At 40.8% G+C, this 17,083-nt stretch overlaps 1 protein-coding gene across 1 annotated transcript in view; it reads right to left on the bottom strand.

The window, feature by feature from the left end:
- Positions 1–12,588: 12,588 nt before the first annotated feature.
- Positions 12,589–17,083, bottom strand: part of tafa5a (TAFA chemokine like family member 5a) — an 82,519-nt gene continuing 78,024 nt past the window's right edge. The window contains exon 5 of the mRNA XM_071540038.1: positions 12,589–12,709. Within this exon, the coding sequence (XP_071396139.1) occupies positions 12,589–12,709 (121 nt within the window). The remainder of the gene's footprint in view (positions 12,710–17,083) is intronic.

Genomic DNA, 17,083 nt, shown 5'->3' with positions numbered 1-17,083 from the left:
ATATAGATGTCCAACAAACAACAAATATTGGTTGCCCTACCGAACTGAAATTGCCTGGGTCCAGACCTTTGAATCCGCCCACTCCGCCGAGTTGACTGATTCTGGTCTGGCATCGTGACATTAAACAGCCGGGGAGGACTAACGATTAGCCAATCAGCGCCACAGGTGGGACTAACGCCGTTGTCAAGCTTGTCAAGCTGTGCGCCGGAACCAAGGAGGAGTAATAACAACAATGGCGACCGCTATAGACAAGATAGACGCTGCTATCGAGGCTCTTCTTAATCGATTTAAAGTACCAATTACTTTGAAATCCGAACAGCACTCCGCTTTGAAGGCATTTATTCAAAGGGGAGATGTTTTTTTCGCATCAGTGTCGACTTAAAATGGCGTTAGATTCAGGCGGATACGTTGGTATCTAGTGATTGGTTAGGGAAAATCGAATCCCCTTCCCCCACGGAAATCGGTTAGAGTGGAAGCAATGTCAGACTGAAGATGGAAATGGAGTGTAACGCGTTGACAATTCTGTCTGATATCGGGCAAGAATTGAAAACCAATGGGATGGGAAAATTTTGTCCGCTCTAGATTTTTCATCATCTCTCTATTTTTCATCATCTCTATTGTTGTAGGCGAATGTGGATCAATAAAAATGGTAGATGGGCTGGTGCGAATTAGCCGAGCAGCTGAGGAGGAGCAGCTATATTGCTGCTTCTTTCCACTCACACCAAGCAGTTGTCTGCAGAAATTCCCCTGTGTAGAACTTATTCTTATAAGGTAAACATTTGGTCATCATCACCATAATTATGCCCAACTACAAGTCCCCATGCACAACCTGAGCAGAAATATAGTTAGGGGGCTAAGGGGAGCCAATGCAACTCATTAATAGTGTGCCGTAGACTCACCGTGATAACATTGGATTCAATCCCTGGGAGAGGTTTTATTTTTTGACCAATTAGCTGCCTCAACAACCTATTGGCCATGAAGTGATCTCTGCAGGGACTTTATCAGGCCATGCTCTATTAAATCAGCTCTCTGGCTGAGCAGTTATGTACCATCACAGCGCTCGGAATGGCTGACTCTGATAGATGCCACTGCCAAATGCCAAGTAATAATGGAATAACGGCTGTTATGTCTCGATGCTGTTGTTTCCTTATTCTGGATGCATCCGTGTGTGTGTGTGTGTGTGTGTGTGCGTGTGTGCGTGCGTGTGTGTGTGCAGATACTTTTGGATACAGACACGTATGTGTGTCCGATTTTTTTCTTTGTGTTTTCCGTGTGATAGCCCATTTTCGGTGATATGGCTGGTTGGAAAGATGATCATAACGCTCAAGGGAAGGAGCTGTTCAGAATCTGAAATAAAGTTTTACAGTATTCACTATGTCTTATTTCTTCATGTGGGCCAAAAGGCCTTGCAATAGCTGTATAATGTTGACAGGTGGGATGAAAATGCAAAGAAGTTGTAAACTCATGCATGAATGCATCTACTGGCTTCATTTATTTCAGGCTGGAGTAACTCAAGGTTGGGGAGGATATTTCAGGAAGCATAATACTTGTTGTATCAACGGCTGCTTTTTTGGCCGATATAATTTTGTTCATTTATACATTTTAGTTGAGGATCAGCTGCATCTTATTGCTTGTAAATCAATGTGGCATTCCTGTCCTCACCCCTCTCATCATCCATCATAGTGTTTTGGTCTCATAGTTCTTGTATTCCATTGGCTCCCTCCCTCTATCTCAGTTCTGTGGTCATAATCCAAAGCCAAGACTAAAGCCAGATCCCCTGGTTGTCCAGACAACAAGCCAGCCTTGATCCTTCAATATGAAACACGGCTGGGGGTGGAGGGGTTGGACAGGGTGAACATGTCGACACAGAAATACACAGCACACTGAGGAGTGACAGAGATGGGCCTGCATGCAGTAATACCCTTCTTTTTTGCATTTTCATTTCTTTTTCCCTTCCTGTAGTTTGCGTCGTGCAGAAGGCGGGACTTGGCAAGTGTAAGGACAGTCAGTTCTAAACTGCTATCATTGTTGGGTTGGCAGTGTGAAGGCACGCTGATCCCTCTGAGCAGGATGATAAAAATCTGTCACAGTCCCCTGCGTGGAGGAGCCCATTGTTTTGGGGATTAAGGAGGATTAAGGGGCGGATGCTGGCGACCGAGGGGCTTGAGCTGTGTGACCCTTTCACTAATCATTATGAGACAGATACAGAGCGCTCAAACTCTTAAAGCCCAAGATCTCATTGGATTATCAATTATTCATGGCTGACGGGAGCAGAGTGAGTGTGAGAGAGGGGCGAAAGAACGGGAGTATGGGAATATGGTGACAAGTGGAAAGGTCCCCAAGTGAAGTGCAATGACTCTCCAGAAAACGCTTAAAATTTATGACTGAGTGACTAACTCACACTGATGTGGGGCTTTAAATTTGCTTAAAATATTAACATCTAATGTGTGTCATCATTTGACTCTTTAAGCTTTTAATCTGATCAACATGCTGAATCCTGAAACAAAAATGCTCACTACAACAACCCATCCAAGGGGTCACCTTCCTCTCATGTCCAGCACAGAATCTGGTGTGCTAAGTACTTGTCAATCATGTTTAAACATCACAATGAGCTTGCAAAAGTTTTCAGATCTTGTTTTTCTCAACAAACAAAGGATTTGAACCAAAACACACCGAGATTCAGATTTGCTTTGCAACGTACAGCTCTAAGATCAAGGTAACAATCTTCATTACTACAAACTCATAGAAACAATCACAAAAAATATAGTCGCAAGCGGCGATTGAGGGGTCCAAGCACAATTTGATAAGACAGACAGATAGACAAAACATTACAGAAGGTAGAAAGACACACACAAAAACTGACATGTTGTGAAGTTCAGACATGCAGTCTAACACCGGCTTTTGTGTTGGCCCGTGACTTCTGTCAAGTTCATCTTTTCATACGGTCATTTGTCCAAAGATTAGAAACTTAAGACATTAGGCTTAGTTATCACAAGCTTAGCAGTGTGAGGTGATAGCTTTAACCCACGGGCCTTGAACCGGCGATCATCAGCATTGCAGACCTATGCATTAACCATTAGGCTACTGAGTCCACAGGATGGCCATTGAGGGAACATCAAAAAATAGGGCCACGTTATGAGACTGTCCAAGCTATAGGCTATTTAGAGCCTTAGAGTATTTTAACTATGGTCAACTATGGTTACAATGCCACCAAATGTTGCATGCTACCTCAGAGTTGACCTGTGCACATATGTACCAAATTTGTTTAAGGTAGGCCAACAACTTCCTGACTTATGGCAATTTTTGTATATTAGGCCTTGCCTACAAATTTTGAAAGCCAGTTGTAGCAAAACGGTATGGACTATCAAAAAACTGCTCGATAACTTTTGTGCAGGACAGTCCAGAGATGCTGTGAGCGAAAATTGGTGAAGATTGGACAAAATATGTAGGAGAAGAAGCGAAAAAACTGTTTTGGACAAAATTCAACATGGCGGAAAACCTTGTGGGCTGAAATGGGAGTGGCCTATATGGATAGATGCGACTTGGCCCAAGGAATCCAGCAATCAAGAATTTTGTTCCTATGATCTACAGTCACCGAGTTAAGGCCTTTTAAAATTTTAAATGTTGCTATAGCGCCCCCTATAGGTGAAATTACACCATTTTTTTTGTATATTGGCTCAGAGTACATACCTGCACACGTGTACCAAGTTTGGTTACCATAGGACAATGCGTTCCTGAGTTATGGCGATTTTTGTGAAATAGGCCCCACCCACAACAGTTGACCAAACTTTGGAAGTCGATTATATGAAAACGGTGTGGAATATCAAAAAACTGCTCAATAACTTTTGTGCAGGACAGTCCAGACATGCTGTGTCGCAAATTTGGTGACGATTGGACAAAATTTGTAGGAGTAGCGAAAAAACTGTTTTGGACAAAATTCAAAATGGCGGAAATTTTGATTGTGGCCCATACGGTTCAGAAGTTATAGGCCAAAACGTAAAGTTGCTTGCTATAGCGCCACCATGTAGTGGCTGAGACTTTGGACCTATCTGCCAAGTTTGGTCGCTGTAGCTCTTAAGGTTTCTGAGATCCAGATACTTTTAGGGCAGAAGAAGAAGAAGAAGAAGAAGAAGAAGAAGAAGAAGAATCCGAACAAAAACAATAGGGTTCCCAGCACTACGTGCTTGGACCCCTAACAAGTACATAAAAAAAGGCTCATGATTCACCCTGTGCATTAACCTGTAGGATCTGATGCCACCGATCTGGCATCAGATGTAGGCTTCCTGCCACATCTTCATTACTAGGCTAGTTCTTTTAAGGCAGAAAACACAGGCAAAAAGTAAACTTAATGTCTTCCAGTGAATGAGTAAGGCAACAACACTATTACACAAATTAAGTACCCCTTTGCTTGGCATCAGATACATATTCATTGTGTAACTCTTTGAAGTCAATTTGAGAGGTACTCTTGTCGAGGCCAGGCCTCACAATATCCAGATACAAAGAGAGATGCTTATTCAACTAATTGGAACTCTCAGAGCTGAACTCATTTTTAAATTTATTCTCCACAAGGATTCCAAGACAATATAAATTCTCTTGCAGTAATAGGAGACATGACTTACTGTGACAGAGCACACATTAATTAGCCCAATTGATTCAGTGACATTTGATGTCTTGGAGCAAATGGTGCAAGTGCAACACCAGAATCAATCCCACACTAAATCAGTTATACAACTGGTGTGCATGGGAAAAAGACACCTGTTGCACCTGTGTTCTGAAAATATGAAATTATTCCACTACTCTTGGAGAACCAAAGATAAATATTTAATGATAAGAACATGGCTTTTCAGCTGTAATAGTGTTCATCACGGCTTCAAATTGCATAGTGCATAGTAATGCAGAGTAAATGTATTCCATGACATTAAAGACTGTCACCTCTGGACCCATAGATCAATGAAAAAATGCTATCACCTAACGCAGGAAGCAACATACTGTAGGGGTTTAACCTTTTACAGACATAGAATCACATCTTACTGTCTAGCGCATTAAGGACTGTACATCCCAGAACAATGTGCACGAACAAGACATGCCTTCATAATGTTCACATTTGGACATAATGAATTGCACACTTTAATTTGTGCATTTTACCATTCCTGGGCAACTGATGTGCTGTGTGTCACATTCATGAATCAGCCTGCTCTCATGAAATTTGGTGAAAATATAAATAACGTGTTCCAAGCATGTTAAAAGAGAAAGAAATACATTTCCCCACCATGAAAGGATTACGTGGAGGAGACACGATTAGAAACAGGCAGCAGGGGGTATCCTAGCTCAGTTTGCTACGGTTCATACCATGTAACTGATATCCTGGGTTTTATATCCAGCCTGGGACCTTTATCGTAAGGGCAAAAAATAATCTTAAAAAATAAGAAAAGAAACGGGCAGTAGTATGACACTAAAATAACACAGTGGAAAGGAGGTCAGGGAGGTGCATGGGTGTATACTTTTGCCATCAACTCTGGTGGCCTGGGGTTAATTCCTAAATCATGCAAAGAATTCTGAAGTTTTTCTTATTTAAGAATGACCCAAACCTTCCCCTAACCTTAACCAAACTGTTAGTTGCCTAACTTTAACCAGTTTTAGTTGCCCAACCGTAACCCTAAACTTAACCGAAGTCGTATGTGCCTAAACTTAACCGTTAGCTAACCTTTTCACATGACAAACACTTATTTGCCCATAATCCTCTTGTGGTGGAGTTCATGCTCATTTCACAATTTTTTTGAAACTGTGTTGTCATGAATTAAAGCCTTCAAACTACTAGAAAATACCATACAATGCCCTTGCTTGGCACCATAAGTTTATTCAACAGAGATTATATTAATTATCTGAATTACTTTCAGCCATGACAGCGTACATTTACACCAGATCATAATCAATTAACAAAATGAACTCATACATCTGAACGACTACACCTGCTAAACAAGTAACCAATAACCAGCCCAATGGAATTGTTCCTTTTCCCCAAGTTCATGACCTTGTTCTTTTTATCTCAAAGACAAAAAGCCACCCCCTTTGACGGGTGGCGGACTTTGTTGCTTTAGAAGGCTTTGAATTAATTGAGCGTACAGAGCCACGATCTCCTCCCTAGTCAATATCGCTTGTCATCCCATTCTAAAGGCATTGAAAGCAAAATGAGACATGAGGCAGTGCTGGTGGTTAGCGTGGTACGCTAACAGTAAGCTTTGACTCAGGAGAGCTTTCTCAGAGGTTAGCTGGCTTTGAGCTTCAGCATGGTGTTAAGCTCAGCAGGGTCCCACAGCTTATCAAAAGCTTCAATCAAAGGAATCAAGCCGGTAGCCAGCTACAGCAGATCTCCAGCACCTTCACTCTACAGCTAAGCTGTGAAGACACACTGAACATCTCCGTTCATGTCTGCGTTTCTTTATGCTTTTGAGAAAAATAAATGGCTTGTACTATAATGTACTCTTTTATTGCATCGCTTAGACTATCAGACTATTTCCACTTATAGGTTTGTTGTACACCAGGTATTATACAACTAAAACAAAGTATACAGAGAAAATTCTGTCTTTATTCCAGAAGGAGATATTGCACAGTAAAAGTTCTGCCTTCAACCTTGGAGGTCATCTGACTGCAACAGTGAAATAAACGATTTGCATTTGAAAAGTTTCTCTTCAGCCTACAGCTGTTCACGAAAGTTACCAATTCCATAAAAGGTTTAGGCTGCGTAGACGCACCTCCACTTCCAGTTTGAAGGCACCAAGTCTTTCAAGAGGTGTCAGGGTGCCACGGCACCAGCAGCAGTCGTGGTGTGAATTGTGTTGGTGGGGGGCACAACCTCCCTCTTTCAGTCTCTTGGTCTCTCCGCCTCCTATCGTCCTCCCTAGGAGAATTGCCTTCCTCCTTGTGTGAAGCTGTTAGTGTGCTAATCGCCTCAGCCTCCCTCCATTATCAAGGTGCAATGTGCCTAGGGAAAAGGCAATCCCTCACTTCTCACCTAGGACATTTTGAATAAGTTGATGAGGGCTGTTGAAAAGTATAGGAGAGCCAAGGTTGTTATAACGCACCATCGTAGACACCAACCTGCCAAATCATCCTAGGTTGTGTATCTAAACAGCAAACTTCCAATAAGATGATCTTTGTGTTTTGGCTTACAGTGGAACAAAATTTTTCTACTTGCACCATATTGCTCTTGTCATAGAACATTAATTCCAAAAGTAAGGAAGGGCCTGCTTAACTTACACTCTCATTCAACCCTTTCAGATTGAAAAGCCCAGGGTAATTGACCTACACACTGTCCCTTCCTCCGATTGCATAGATGAAAAAACCATAAATGACATTTAAAAACTTTGAAATGGCAGGCCCAGCTGAACTCGCTCCTTCAGTTCACTCAAATTGAATCATGGTCATATTCCCATTATGGCAGAAACCACTTAGAAGTCAAAGGGATTGAAAAGTATGCTTCAGGGTAGATGTGAAAGTTGTTTTACATATAGGCCTGCTTTTTTTTCTATATTGCCACCAGTCTCCGGCAGAGAAGAATATGATGATAATAATAATGATATTGGATCCCTGTGCTCTGTTATTTCTGAAAATGAATACTTTAAACCCTGTGGCCTCTTCTTATCAAATGAAGCTTAAAAACATACATTGCTCTGAATGAGCAGTTAACTACCACACGTCCAGAGGGCGAGAGGACTCCTGGCTTTGCGCAAACCATCACAACGACAACTGAGTGAATTAAACTCTGATATGAAATTGCCTGCATGGCAAAACAAGAGAGAGAAACGCATATGGAATAACTAAGATTACCGAGGCGAGGAGAAACATGGACTGCCTGTCATTCCTGCTGAAGACAGAAAACAGCCATTAAAGTCAAGCTGATGGGCCATTGTTTCCCATAACCCATTATAACAACAAACGCGGAGATGAGCTGCACTCCAGTGCCGAGACAGAAGAGTACTGAGATGCCACAGGATTGATGAGATGATGTGAAGATTTGCTTTTGAAATAATTATGGTTGGTTGACAATGCTGGAATAGGGTTGTCAAGCTCCTGACCCCATTATCATTTGAAATGTCCTAACATACTTAATCCTTTTGAAACATGGAAGGATGACAGTGTGATTTAAAATGCCGGCCCTTGCTCATGGGGAACATTGACAGTGGTTGAAGCTTGAATTTACAGACCTGCATTGAAGTGGAGAACTCATAGCTCCAGGTCGATTCCCACTGAACTATTTCTCCTCCCATTTTCACACTCATGCCACTCTGGGTATAACTGCTCCTTTGTGTAAAATATTGTGGTATCAAACAAATGTGTAGGCCTACGCATGTGTGTGTGTGTGTGTGTGTGTGTGCGCGCGCGTGTACCTGCATCAGCATATCAGCATATCTCGTCTTCCAACCATGGGTTGTTCCATGCTAATGGCTGGCCAAGATAAAAGCAAAATACATGTAACAGGATTACAGTAATATCAAAGAAACAATCAAAGAAAAAAGAAAGAAAGAAAGAATCAGCAACTGTAATCAGTTAGTAACTGTAAAAAAGAACAATCAAATTACATATATATATTTTGAACAATATAGATTACTTGTTGGGAGGAAATGCATTTTTATTGTGAGATCATACATACAGATTTATACAAGCATAATTTTACATGTCTTGAAATAATGTTTGATTATTATTTGTAAATTATTTAAATAACCTTACTTAAATTGCAATCAGTACATTGGAATAAATTGTTTGTTTTACTTTATAACCTATTGATTTTTGGGGGTTATCAAGTAATCCAAAGGTAACTAAAAGTAATCTTAATCACTGAATTTGAGTAATATCGTAGAATGTGTTACTGATTATGATTTGTCAACAATCACTAATCCTTTTTAAGTGTCAGAATAAGTTTTATAACCGATCTATGCTCCCTGCAAGAAGAGCTGACCCTATCGCATTATTTACGACAGAGACTCAGAGCAATTTGCCAAGCTAGATATTTTAAATAACTGGACAGCTGAATGGCTCTAATAATCAAATAAAAACAGACTGTTATTTTGAGTTATGCTGAAGGATGGGGCTCATGCACCTCCACTAGCATGCCTGGCCTCTTTGTCATCAATCCTGCCTATAGCACTAAATCCTGGCTAGGATCTATGAACCCCTATTGGTATTGGATTTCAGGACAGCTATGAAACCCTCAGTCAAAGCTTTAAAACATCATCTTTGTCTTAATCCACTGATCGATAGGTCTGACAGGTTGAAATAACACAATAAAGTAGATTTAGTGGTCTAGCAATGTGGGGACATCTCATACTTCAGTAGAAAGGCCAGGGCGCTGGTCTCCTGAAAGAAGTAAAACACTGTCTGCACGTCCAAGCACATCCTGAAATTGTCTACAGTGTCATTCCAAAGTGTCTACAGTGTCATTCCAAAAACCCACTTCCACTATGTGACGGAGCAAAGATGGGTCACACACCAAGACAAGGGATCACACACTATCCGATTTTGTCATTCAAAAACATTTCCCCAATTGTTCATAACAGTTCACTGTAAATACAATTGAGAAATAAATGTATTTTGGAGTGACATTATTACAAGGATAACACTGATGAAGAATTTTGTATGAGACTTCTTTTACTTAATTTATAATTGCACACGTATATTGTTTGATGCAGGCATATTGCCATTTTATATGAGAAGCAGGCATATTGACATTTTATATGAGATTTATTCCTCCAAATAAAACTGTGTAGCAACTTACAACACAGCTCACCACTGGCCACGCCTACAGCTAATGCTGTACACACCAAAATGCCCCGAAGACCATTGAAAAGACTAATTCAGGCAAGTGGAGGATTTAAGCATGTGCACACAGTCACAGACAGACACAAACTGGTAATGTAAAATATTTATTTATTGTTATTTTAATTTAAGTTGCATGTTGCAGCTTTAAATCTATAATATATATTTGTTGTATTTGTTACCACTTGGAACTGCTTTGACCCATTGGTTGTGAGCAGGAAAATCATGGGAAAGTCACAGGGGTTTGAGACACATTGAGACAAAATGATATACTGGCTAATCCCAAAGACTGTGATATTTGGTTGCATGTCACCACCGCAGCAGGCAACGGCATTCCTGAGCGATGTCACACTTGACAAAGCCTTGCCTCTCTGACACAGAACCAAAGAGATTATCTGAGGAGGCAGTCTGCTGCTATTAGTAACTACCTGTCTATCATCTGTGTCTGCTTGATCATTTCAAAATGTACATTCTAGACGACGGTAGGTTGACACATAATCTGCCATAGATGTAAGTGCCGCTCAAAAAGACAAATTGAGACTGGAACCCAGGACGTTTTTTCAAATAAATCACACCGCATGACAAGCTGCCACCACTGATAAAAGCCCATTTAAATGTATAGAGTGGCGTCATGTTCAAACTTATCCCCAGGAGGTTAGGGAACTAACTCTATCAGAAGGGTTCCCCCGGGGGCAGTAAGAAGCTGAACTGCTGAGCGCTCGCTCCATGAAACCTATTGTTAGTCTAATGAACAGACAGGATTTGATTAAAACATTTCAAACATCATTTGGCCCACGATGCGGCGCAGAGAGGCTCCCCCACCGAGCGCACTTAACACCCCGACGGTCTCAGGCGGGAGGCCTCTTACTCCCGCTCAAAGGTGAGCCCACAAATCACTGTAATGCATTCAGCAGGGGTCTCTGTCTCCGTCTCTGTCTCCCTCTTGCTTTCTCTCTGCCACTTGCAACGCTCGTCGTTAAAAATTCATTAGACGCTGTTTGTATCGCCTCCTCAAGGATGTCACCCTTGATGGCCGACTGTGTAGGAAAAGGCAGCTTCCACAGGCCGGAGGGGATTGATGGAGCTCCTAGTGTGTACTGATGTACTCTCCATGGCATTGATGTATACATCAGATCACAGTGTTACAGGCATGCTTGGAGTTTGAATGAGATAGACAATTCTGGTTTGGTGTAATGTCCTCAGACTGTGACCCCTATGAGTTTAACTGCTGTAAGTGCTGTTGCACCTAAAGTGCTACCCTGATGTGTTTGAATTGGCCGTATCGTTGTTTTTCGATTTTAATTGTACTGAACAGGATTGCGGTGATGCATTTCCTTGCTGCTGTTGTGACAAGCTCTGCACATAATTTACTTTGTATGTGTTGTTAATACATGCACATGGCAAATAAACTTGATGTTGATTTGACAAAGAAAACATTAGATGTGAAATGTGTTTCTGAATTTGTGCAGTGAGAGGGCAGGTAACAGATGATGCAGGATCTGGGAAGTAAAACTAGTAAATGAGTAAATGAAACAATTGACTAATGGAATTAATGAAAATGGGCTCATATTACCTACCAATAAACACGGTTTGGGAGAGATGGATTCCATCTGTCTCTCTGGTAGATTCCATAATACAGGGTTATAGTAATCTGATTACAAATAAAGTGTAACTGTAATCTGGTACAAATACTATAAACAAACAGTAACCACAATACAGATATTTTTGAAAACAGGTGAGTTTAGGGGCAAAAGGCATATATAATGTTTTGTGAAACTGTCGACACTAATACCATTTTACACATTTTTAAATAATAATAAGGAAGACACTACTTGTAGATGATGATCTGATGACTCCTTTATCATTATTATATTTTAACGTAATATTCTACAGGTTTAGAGGCATTGGATTGGATTTGAATATTGTATGTTTGTAGTAAATGTAAATTTTACATCTTAGAAGTAGCCTTCCAAACCTTGCCAATAGCAATATACTGTATGATACAGCAACCAATTTTATAGTCTGCTTGATGCAACTGCAGTTCTTGATGTCATGGCTTACTATAATTATTTTGTTCCACATTCACCTACAAAGAGGCACTGATTAAATCTGACATTTGATGGACATGAAAAATATATTCCATAACTGAGTACTTTGAGTTGCAGACCACCTTACACATTTTCAGCAGGGAGCGCTGAGAGACTCTTGACAACACAATCCTAAAACCAAACCAAGAGAAATTAGTCTTGGTCCACTCACAACCAAATTATCATATTACTGTGATTCTGTCAGCACAGGATCCTCCATGAGGCTTCCAGATATTTTTTTTAGAAAGTGCTAAAAACTTGACCTTGTGATTTTTGGAAAAATTTGAATTGAATTTCTCGATAATGACCGACGCTTGCAGTGCATGTAGGTTGCTAAAAGTTATTTCCTGAAGTGGAAGCATAATTTTAATGTATTTCAATGTCAAGAAGCCAAATCCACCCACTGTTCCCTTCCATCCGCTCCCTGCTTCCTTTTGCCTATGCTAACTCCCCCCCAGCAGATAATTTATTCAAGGCTCAGCATTTAGCAGGCCTAATCCTCTCCGCTGATGCTCTTAGGTGCTCATACTGTACAGTAATTGTATGAAAGAGTAAAAGTGGGATTTCAGGCACTCTGATAATCACCTACCTACTGTTTGCCAGGAGCATAGCAAAGGTAGGAGGGGGTGAAAAAAAAAAGGAGAGGGAAAAAAAAGAAGAAGGAGCCAAAAACCTTGACACAGGAGAATCAGCTGTCTACTGGACCGGTGAGCCGGGTCAGGCTGATAGGAGCTTGGCCGGTATGGACGGTGCGCTCAGGCCCAGTCCTGTCCTGCAGCTCCGGCACAGGTCCCCGGCCATAATGGAATCTGACAGGATGTAAATGAGTTTTTAAAAGAGCCGGTGAAGGCTGGTCATTTTTCTCATTTAGCGTTCCAATGTGCTGGCCAGGCCCCCAGCTGTCACCCTGCTTCCCTGCCTTTTCCGGGGATACGGAGGGGCAAAATCCAACACAGACAGCGAACCTTGATTACTAATGCCATAGAGGATGCAGGATGTGTCTCTTTATTTTTACACTCTTTTTGTGTCTCTCTTTCTTTCTCTTTCTTTGTTTTTTTCTTTCTTTCACCGGCCTTGATTACTAATGCCATAGAAGATGCAGAATGTGTCTCTTTATTTCAACACTCTTTTTCTTTTGTTCTTTCTATCTTTCGCCAGCCTTGATTACGATGCCAGAGGATGGAGGACGCATCTCCATTTTTCCACTCTTTTTTGTGTTCTTTCTTTCTTTCTTTCTTTGCTCCCTTTCTTCTACCTCAACACTTCTTGAAAACTCTGTCTGGTGAAAAACAGGATTGGGGCAAGAGGAGGGCTGTACAGAGACATTTCATATATAAAAAATATTGAATAGCAAGTAACATACTTTGTGGTAAGAATTAGGAATAAAAAACAAGAAAAGGGTTTTATGGTAAAATACCATATATCCATTTGGGTGGAAAAATAACGACTGCTCGAAGATTTATTCATGACCAGGAAAAAAAATAGGGGGAAATTAGCTCTAAAGATGATTAAGTTTAAGTTAGCAAATAACCTCAATAAAATTACATTATTAGGATTATTTTGGGGCCAATAATACTGAAACCAGAACCGACTATCCAAAGAAAACAGACAACCCCTGCATGGTCTTAACAGTTACACATGGTGCAGTCACCTAACCCAGATGCTCTCAGGCCGGCTCAGCAGCACCAGTGCAGCATTAATGAGCAGCGATAATGACTAAAGGCTGTTAGTTAGAGTTAAATGGAGCCTGAACACCCAGCTGACAATGAACCATCTCACCACAGAGAGGTTGGTCTGGGGAGTCGAAGCAGAGCTCAGGCCCGGAGCTCTGGAGCTTAATCTGGGACTTTTACAGTGTAAAGCTCAGCAAACCGTTCAGCGGGGTGAAAGGTCAACCCAGGACTACAGCTGGATTATGCAATAATGACGGCTCCAAAGCCAAAATGTTTGAGTGTGCCAAACATTGTTTTAAATATTCTTATTTGTAAACCATTTCAATATACCCATTTTCATATTTTATAAATGTTTTCTAGATGAATGTGATGATAGTCATTTCTTGAACATTTGTAGTATACATGTTCAAAGGGTCGAAGGGCAGCCCAGGACTAATGGTGAGTATTAGCAGTCAGACAGACGTGTTCATATTCTAATTGTCTTGTAAAATAAACATTAAAAAATTGTATGTTCAAAAGTCAGAACAGCATACTTGATATGTAATACAGTAATTATTCATGGGAATTCTCGAGAATTTGAGTGTGAATTCACACACTTGTGAATCTTCCATAAACATTACAGGAAAATAAATGATAGATAAAACCCATCATGAAGCCACATGACTTGGTTTGTTTGTTCTTTCTTTCTTTCTTTCTTTCTTTCGATGGCCTTGATTACCAAATAGGATGGAGGACGCATCTGCATTTTTCCAATCCTTTGTGTTTTTTCTTTCTTTCTTTCTTTGCTCCATTTATTCTACCTCAACACCTCTTGAAGACTGTCTGGGTTCAAGTCTATCAAGAGAAATATTCAACGGCATACTTTATATACAAATTAGTAATTATGTGTATTTCTGAGAATTTAAAGGAAAATGTTAGCATTCATCAAAACAGTCCTCTATCACTGAAAAAAAAGAGAAAAGAAAAACCTTGTGAATTCACAGCCTTGTGAATCTTCCATAAACTTTTATTTTCCATTACAGGAAAATAAATGATAGATAAAGCCCATCATGAAGCCACATGACTCTGGTTTAGTCATTCGTTCCTATGTAGCCAGCACGTCGCCCACTGAGGTAATGTTTTGTCTCTCTCTGCCCTAACCTTGACAGATTATTGGCCATGCTGAGAAAACCTGAACCATTTTATAGGTTGAAAATATTGGCAGGGGAAGGCATCCTTGTGAGGTAAGCAGCTGTGCTGGCCATATTGCGTATCGATCCACCTTGCGCCGCGATGGCTGCACTTAATTAGATTTATATTGTAAACAAAGACTCACAATATGAAATTTGAATTAGCAGGTAAATGTTATCCATCACAGCAAATAATAATATTTTGTGCAGTGTGATGCAGTATTGGTATTGCTGAGATTTATCTTGGCTGTAAATGGAGTGAGAATCTTCCCCCTCAGAGTTTAGTGCAGGCTGTAAAGCTGCGGCAGCCGACCCGGTCTCTCTCTCCTCGCTGCAGGCACAGCTCAACGACAAACAAACACAGGAACATGCAGGAACACAAGCACACAGGCACGTTCGCCTATCCTCTCTTGGGCCGCACAAAGGCAGTAATGCGTCTTCATACAGATGCATACAATAATACTAAGTACTAACCAAGAGAAAAATGCACAGATACACTGAAGGCTTTGAGGCAAGAAAAGAAAAACAAAAAAATATATATACCCACCCAAGCCACACATCCACACACTCTTCTTCTCAATAATAATTATCCCACAATAGGTGACCCAATTTGACTCCCCAATGGTGTCATTCTCTGCAGCACTACTTTTCTACTGTACCTGCATGTACCCGTTGCTCCAGGAAACTCCACATTGTCCTGTCTTAATCAAATTAAAACGTGTAGAGGCGTGACTCCGAACGCTGTCAGAAAAACCTCAAGGATATGGAGCAGATTATTGGAATTCAATCTGATGTAATTAAACACCCCTCCCCCTCTCCCGACAATCAGTCTCTCACAGAGAAAAAAAAAGGCCCCTCCGGTTACTGTGAGGTCTCATTTTCGGCTCCAGATATTCCTCTGTACACACAGGCATAGAAGAAACTGGGATAGGCTGAGCCAGCCAGATCGCTGTGTTAGCTCTCAGAGTAAAAGCCAAGTATGGGTAAGCGTAACAGTGCAGACCTGGATTTAGTGAGCCAAGCTAGGGTTAAGACCAAGAACAAACATTTAGGCCCGTGCCTTTCATGGTGAAACTGAACAAACTCTTCTTGGGCCTTCAGTGTTTATCTTGGAATCAAAAGACCTTGTCGCCTGCATAGACTCAGAGGGGATTCAGATGGATTTCTACTGCTTGTTTAATAAAGTTGATATGTATTCCATGTCTATTTTGTGTTCATATGGCTTGTAAGTGGATGTTGAAGTGACACTGGACCTGTTTTCCCTATCCTATTGCAGCAGATATGGGATCTAGTGCTAGGATTAGGAGAACAATTGGAGAGTTCATTTCCAAAATACTGTGTATCCATTTTTGGAAAAAAATCTGAGTGATAAAATCTGAGGTTTATCATTCAATATTATTATTTATCAACTAACACCATAATTGTTCCATAATTTGTTTTAATTTTTTGCAATCCAAAACAATGCGTATCATTTTGGAACAAAAGTCTCCACATGGAGAGATTTAATGGAACTTCTAGTTGCAGAGAGCTGTGTCTGAGAAAAGTAAATGCAGTTTTACTTCAGGTACTGGAATGAGTTAAATATAGAAATTGTATCATCAAGTGTTGCAGCAAAATTGTTTTTTTTTTTAAGCCACACTGAAAATGAAGCCATGGTGAACTATTCAGCTCTGCAGCCTATAGCAGTACACACAGTCATTACCACTGTGGGTGTTGAGTCAACTCAAAAGCCCTTGAAAATTGTATTGGAAAACCACATGACAGCATTCATCATTCTATAAAAGCGTTCTGTGGAATGCATAATTGCGTGCTTATACAGATTAATGCCACTAACTGACATTTTCATACTGTTAACAGCACTGCAGCATGGTATCAATTATCATTCATTATGGCCTGCTATTGTATATAACTGAATGAAAGCTCCCGTCAGAGATAATCATATTTTCACGGTTTAAATGCTGACTTCCTAGTCAAACTATCTTGACCCCTTACAGGATATTCTCTGTCACTGTGTTTGTTTTATAACATTTATTTATCCAGGAGATATTTGTTGGGCGTGCATTCTCTTTTCCAGCAATGCCCCGCTTCGTATTCATTCGGTTACACATATTCACACACGGGAGCCCAGTGCAGCCATTTGTTTGCCACTGGTGCAGCTGAGGGATGAGGATGTTGATTAAGTGCATCTCGATAGCAGCTGAGGGAGGGGGAAATGTTACCCGCTCACTTCCCCCCACCCAGTTTTTCCCAGGGAGTTTCCTGGGGATTCAAATCAGCAACCATCTGGTCACAAGCCTACTTCTCAGCGTACATTATGTACAGTATCAGCTCATTGTTTAGT

The sequence above is a fragment of the Centroberyx affinis genome, unplaced genomic scaffold (genome assembly GCF_046629955.1).
Source record: "Centroberyx affinis isolate AG114_WGS23_722 - 3 ecotype Tasmania unplaced genomic scaffold, CSIRO-AGI_Caff_v1 ptg003554l_1, whole genome shotgun sequence".
Lineage (NCBI taxonomy): Eukaryota > Metazoa > Chordata > Actinopteri > Beryciformes > Berycidae > Centroberyx > Centroberyx affinis.
The sequence above is the reverse complement of the archived record's forward strand: the minus strand, read 5'-3'. Positions and strand labels throughout refer to the sequence as shown.